Here is a 6,308-nt window from a genome sequence, read left to right as displayed (position 1 = left end):
CCATCCGCGGCGGGCGCCCGCCCACGGGGCTCCGAGGTCTCCTGCGCGGTGGGCATCGACCCTTCGCGAACATCTCCCCGCGCCCCGCCCGCTCGCCCGCCCGGCCGCGGGGCGGAGGTGGGGCCGGGCGACGGGCCTGGGGACCCGGCGGGCGGGGAAGGAGGTCAGCGGCGAGTGTCAGCCCCGTGATGGACGCGGTGCACTTCGTGGTCCTTCCTGCCGTCTTGTCCACCCCCGAGTCTCTCCCACCCCCGACCCGTCCGCTTCTAGGTTAAAAAAATAGATATGTACATCTCAGAAAACAGCCGCGCCCGGGCGGGCGGGCCCGGCGAGGGGCGCCGCGGCCTCGGTGCCCTCGCTGTCGCGGCGGTGGCGCTCAGGCCGCGCCCTCGCTCTCGGCCGCGTGCAGCAGGAGCCCGCCGCCGCCGCCGCCCGACTTGTGCTTCTTCAGCAGCTGCGTGATCTTCTCGTCGTCCGAGTTGGGGTCCAGGGGCTTGTTGTAGTCGTCGTCCTCCTCCTCGTTCTCCGAGGCCCCCTTGAGCCGCTCGGTCTCCGAGTCCTGCTTCTTCTTGGCGGTGGCCATCTCGGCCGCGTGCTTCTTCCTCCACTTGGTCCGGCGGTTCTGGAACCAGACCTGAGGGCCGGGAAAGGGGAGGAGAGGGAGACAAGGGCGGAGGGGGTTTAACGCGAGCAGATCCGCAAATGCCACCTCTCCCGCGGCAGCTGTCCCTGCTGCGGGCCCCTGACGGCTGGCCACCCTCCCTCAGAGACCTCCTTGTCTGGGCCGTCAAAGTCAGTCTCCGTCGCCCCAGGTTCCTCCGAGTAACAGGCACCAACAAACTGCCGTTGCCATAGCGATGGTAACACAAGAGTATTGAGGTTGTCAGAGAGCGATTTCTCAGAAGAGAAAAAACTTGGAAACTTAAAATGAGTCTCCCTAAAAATGAGTCCGCTTTCCTACTTTCCAGTTTGAAGTAGAAAACTTTTCCCCTTCGTAAAGTTGCCCCATAATGACTGTGACTGTATTCGTTATTTTCTTTCTCAGATTAAGATATTTCAAACAACCTGAAGCGTACTTGCTGTTTTGTGTGATTTGTGGGAGAAGGCACAGCATTTCCCCCAATTATCTCTGCTCTCCTTTTCGCTTTTGGATATTTGCCTGTTTCACTTCTCCCGGTCTGAATACACACAAACATGCTAGGAAAACACTCCCCGCCCTATTTACACTTGCAGTGTATGATGTAAAGTTAAAAAAATCTGCTGAACAGAAACCTCAAATCACTAATGCTAACCAACATAAACATAAACGCATGAAAATATTTAATAGCTCAGTCAAAATCATCACAGTGGTTTCTCTTTCTCTCTCTCAATCTCTGTCTCTCGGGTTTAATGATTTTCATAAAATCAAAGTCAAGGCTAAAATTTTCATCAGTTATTTTTCAAAAGCAAAATTTTGCCAATTACATTTTCCCCCATTATTACCGTTACATTATTTCCCACTATTAACATGCCAGGTCTTTCAAATATTATTTTAATATTGTTTCTCCCCAAGACAATCTTTTTATATACAAATACTTTAGGCCTATTCACGATGTTTGACACTGTGTTTGATACACATATTGCAACCTAAAGCATCAGGAATAAGCAAGCAATTTCCCAAATATATTGAATTATCTTGTCTTTATGCTTCTCATCCATTTTCTCATCCGTTATGTATTTTACCTAGAGAATCGGAATTAAGAAAGTGATTTTTATTTTCTTTATACAGCTATAATAATTCACTTCTAGCCATGCAGACATATTTATGGTGACAAATGAAGACCTCTAGATTACTGTGGTAGGCTCTGTACCAACCACTGCAAAAATAATTTTAACTGTGATGGTATTCTAATGGTCACATACAAAATCACTCCTGAAATGCATTTTATGATGCTTGTCCAGGGAGAAATACACTCTAACCAGCAGACATGGCTAATGTTATTCCTACTTAATTTAAAGAGCAACAATATAACTAATGAAAATACACTTACCCCCCCCCCAAAAAAAACCCCAAATACAATAAACTGAAGAAGAGGAACAAAAGGGAATACTGGAAATACAGGAAACTGTGGATTTAATTTGCCTAGCTGGCTCAATCCCTTTATTTTCCAGGGAAAGATTTCTCAAATTTGATTCCCTGGAAATACACTGTACAAGTCAATTATAAGCCAAGTGACATTTTAATTATAAATTGTCACAAACAGTAAAATATCTTACATCTGTGGATAAACTTAAACAGAATTCAATTTCATAATACAGTAATAATCTTGTCAATTCATTTGGAAAATTACTATTCCAAAGTGACTGCTTTCTGCTAAGCTAAAAGCAGATAGATTCGTCCATGCTAAGTGTTTAGATCCTTGGATTTTTTTTTTTTTTTTACCCTGCAAGTTAATATAGTAGCACTATAATGGTGATACACATTAGGAACTTATATAACTAGTGGGGCCTGAATTGATAAACAAAAGCTTGAATATCTTTACAAATAGAATAAATGGAAGCTATCTAACTGGCCTGATCTATCCTCAGGGCTGATATTTTGGTAAGGCTTTTATTCTCTAATAATGGCGAGTTCCCCCAGCACATTCTACTATCTAGATTAACCTAATTTCAAAGGCGGGGGCTTGATTCCTTTTGTTCATCAACAGTTTGCAGGCCCGGGAGACCCCAGAGCCTTTGTAACCCCCACCCCACCCGCTTTGCTGATCTCATCTTCTCCCCAGGCTCCTCAGACCCGCACCCCCCGGGCGGCTGTTGATAGTTTGGTGCGAGAGCGCGCGCATCGCGGGGGGATGGGAAGGGGGAGGGGAGCGGGGGAAGGGGCCTATCCCTCGAGCTTTGCAAGGTCCACTCACCTTGACCTGACTCTCCGTCATCCCCAACGAATAGGCCAAGCGAGCCCTCTCGGGCCCCGCCAGGTATTTCGTTTGTTCGAAAGTCTTCTCCAGGGCGAAGATCTGCTGGCCTGAGAAAGTGGGTCTCGTGTGTTTCCTCTTCCCGTCTTTGTCCAACAAAATGGATCCTTGATCTGCGAGAACAGATAAACAAGGGAAGGGGAAAAACAATCGGTGACAAGTGGATCCACGGAAAAGGAAAGGATTCGAAAGACAATGTCTAGGTGGGAAAGGAAAGCTTATTCCGCGGCAGGCCCCAGAAATGTCGCGGCGCTTCCAGTTGCGCGGCGCGCGTCCCCTGGCCTTTGACGCCCACCTGTTTTGAAGCAGCCGGGTGGGTTGGAGCAGCAGTCGGAACCCGTGCCCGGCGCGCACGGCCAGCGGCGAGGGCGCGCACTGAGAAGTTCGCCGGCGCCGAGCCGCCCGGCCCAGTCCTGGGAGGAGCGCGGGGCGAGGCCCCTAGCGCCGTGGCCGTGCGGGCGGGCTCGCTTGGCCCCGAGGCTTTGCACGAGGCTGCCTAGTTTGTTTCCCGGAACGCTCTCCTAACCTGCGTCCGCGCAACAAAGAACGCCTTGTTTTTCGCACACAAGAGAGCTAAATAGCCCCCAAGTCTAACGCCGCTGCGGCCGAGGGGGAGGGGGCGCCGCCTTTGTTGGCGGTCCCTACAGGGCCATCAACGCGAATACAATAGCGTCTCCCCGACACCCTCACCCACCCGGGCCGCCTGCCGTCCCGAAGCTTCCCAAGGGAGCCTCCGCTGGGCTCCCGCCACTTCCCTCGGGAACTGTCGCTCAACCACACGAAAGAGGTCCGGAGACTCAGATGAAACTTTGGGGACTCGGTCAAAAGCAAAGAATAGAGCAAGAAAAGGACCCAGTGCTAGGCTCCGAACGCCACCTGCGAGGCTGGGAGCCTCCGCGGCGCGGTGGCCAGCTACCCAAAAGAGGAGAGTGATCCCAGGGCAACTCGGTTTCAAGCAAGGTCTCTGCGGGATACTGCTTTATCCCCGGTCCTTGTCCCGTCACCTCGTTGTCCGTCCGGTTCTTTCTTGTGTTAGGATGTCGTGGGCCACGATCCCCCTCAGTACGCCCTGGCCCGAGGCGGAAAGCGAGGGCCCAATGGTGGGGAACGGCCCGAAGCGACTCGGCGCTCGCCCTCCTCAGCGGGCCGCGGGCCTTCAAGGCGCGCACCCGGGCCGACTGCACTCGGGGGAGCGAGGGCGAAGAGGTGAGGTGGGGACACCCTGGGCTGAGGCGTACTTGCAAATACACGCGCTTCGGCTCAAGGCTGTGGAGAGCTCGTCGCTGCCGGTCCCCACCGGTCCTCAGAGAGGAGGCCGGGTAGGCTGGCGAAGGTAGAATGGGGCCCTGGCCGGCAGACAGGGGACGGGAAAGCAGGGGTGCGGGCGGGGGCGCAGTGGCTCTCCTGCCCTCCCCTCCTCTTTAACTCAGGCCGGCCTTGCGGTGCCGGCCGGGCCGCTCCGGGAGCAGCCGGGGCCTCGGGTGAGACACACGCCCCGCAGCGCGGTGTGTTCCACGCGGGCGCATGCACACCCGCTCTGCGAGGCGTGCCCAAGACTTGGGGAGAGGGGAGCGCTTGGACGCAACCACGCGAGCTCAGCAAAGCAAGAATCCCTAGCTGGACGCCCTGGCCCAGACTAAGTCGTGCGATTCCAGCACTGCCAAACTAACCACTGGGGAGCAAGAGGGTGGACTGACCCGCAGCGGGCAGAACACGCACAGCCCGGCGCGGGCGATCGTACTCACGAGGGGTGCAGGCCAGGCGCGCGTCCCTCCAGGGCGGGCTCTGCATCACTCCTGGCCAGAAGATGGGCGTCCGGCCGGGCAGCTCGGCTAGCGGCTTGGGGTACCGACCCACGGCGGCCACGGCAGCGGCGCTGGGGCTGAAGTAGAGCCCGGGCGGCGGCGGCGGCGGGCTCAGGCTGCTGAAGCGGGGCAGGCCGGCCAGCAGCCCCGCGGGGGAGGAGGCGGCGGCAGCCGCAGCCGCGGCGGCGGCGGCAGCAGCCGAAGCCGAGGAAGCGGAGGTGGACGAGGAAGAGGAGGAGGAGGAACCGGAGGGCGAGGCAGAGGGCAGGGCGGCCCCTGAGGCCACGGGCATGGAGGGCCGGCTCAGGATGTCGTTGATACCGTGCGGGGTGGCGGCCGAAAGCTGCTGCGGGGGGCTGCCCAGGGATGAGAGCCCCCCCGCGGCCGGGGGCTTCAGGCTGCCTGGGTTGTGGGCGCCCAAAGGCGGGGAGGGCGACGATGAGGAGGACGAGGAGGACGAGGAGGAAGGGGGGCCGGCAGGCAGCGGGGGATACGCGGCAGGGTACAGTGGGGTCTTCATTTCGGCCATGCTGTGCAGGGCGGCCAGGGGCGGGCTGCTGAGCAGGAACGCGCTCTGCCGGGTGCCCTCCATGGCCCCCACCGCTAACATCCCACGGCCAGGCCGGAGCCCGCAGCCACGCAGCGAGGGCGCCGGCCGGTGCCCCCGGCGGGGCGCAGGGGAGCGAGAAGCGCCGAGGGCGCGAGCAAGGAGTCGCTCCGCGCACCCGGAGGCGACCTGCCAACCGGGCCGAGAACGCCGCCGCCGAGAGTTGTCTCGGAGCTGCGCAGCAGAAATGTCCAAACACGCCACTCGAGAGGCGGTGGCCGCCGAGACCAGCGAGCGTCCGGGTGGTTTCGGCTGTGCTTTCGCTCCTCGAGTCCTGGATTCAATCTCGGTCTCTTCTGTCCTCCTCACTTTTCCTCGCCGCTCAAAGTGCTCTTCTTCTCATCTTCTCCCCTCGGGAAATAAGCAAAACAAAACCCAGGCCGGCCCCGGAGAGTTTGTAACAAAGTTAAGAGTCACCGAATCTCCACTTTGATGTTGGAGGGTAGGGGCTGGCTCGCTTTCTTTAGGGAGGTTCAAAGGACGCCAGGTTCCGCCCGACGCTCTCCTCTAATCTCACTCGGATGCCCTGCTCTTTGGGCCGCGAGGCTGATTCGCACTCGGCACCCGCTGCGCCCGGGGAGAGAGCGCATCCAGCCGCGGGAGGATCTCGCCTCTGGGCGGGCTTCCTCCGCCGGCGCTGCCCGGGGCTGCTGCGCCAGAAAGGGCAGTGCCACAATCCAGCGGCTCCCCGAGTCGGCGCGCCGACCCGCCTTCCCCTCTGGGCCACGGGGCACTAGAGTTGCAATATTGAAAAGAAAAAGGAGGAAAAAAAAAAAAAACCACAGAAAAGCAAGACTAAGTGTGAAAAGTCTGAAGGCTTCCGTTACGGCTCCGCTCGCCTATCCACTTCTGCAAACCGGCCTGGCGACCCCCGCCCCACCCCCGGGCGCCCTCTCTTCCTCTCACTCTCCACCTTTGCCTCTCCTCTCTGGCATTTTCTTC

At 57.4% G+C, this 6,308-nt stretch overlaps 1 protein-coding gene across 1 annotated transcript; it reads right to left on the bottom strand.

The window, feature by feature from the left end:
* Positions 1–352: 352 nt before the first annotated feature.
* NKX6-1 (NK6 homeobox 1) lies at positions 353–6,065 on the bottom strand. The gene is made up of 3 exons (XM_046657149.1): positions 4,700–6,065; positions 2,895–3,067; positions 353–634 (listed from the first exon to the last, which is right to left on the bottom strand). The coding sequence occupies exons 1-3, from the start codon at positions 5,367–5,369 to the stop codon at positions 377–379; spliced, it is 1,101 nt and encodes a 366-aa protein (XP_046513105.1). The 5' UTR covers positions 5,370–6,065; the 3' UTR covers positions 353–376.
* Between the last annotated feature and the right edge of the window lie 243 nt (positions 6,066–6,308).

This window comes from Equus quagga, chromosome 3 (genome assembly GCF_021613505.1).
Source record: "Equus quagga isolate Etosha38 chromosome 3, UCLA_HA_Equagga_1.0, whole genome shotgun sequence".
NCBI classification, from domain to species: domain Eukaryota; kingdom Metazoa; phylum Chordata; class Mammalia; order Perissodactyla; family Equidae; genus Equus; species Equus quagga.
The sequence above is the reverse complement of the archived record's forward strand: the minus strand, read 5'-3'. Positions and strand labels throughout refer to the sequence as shown.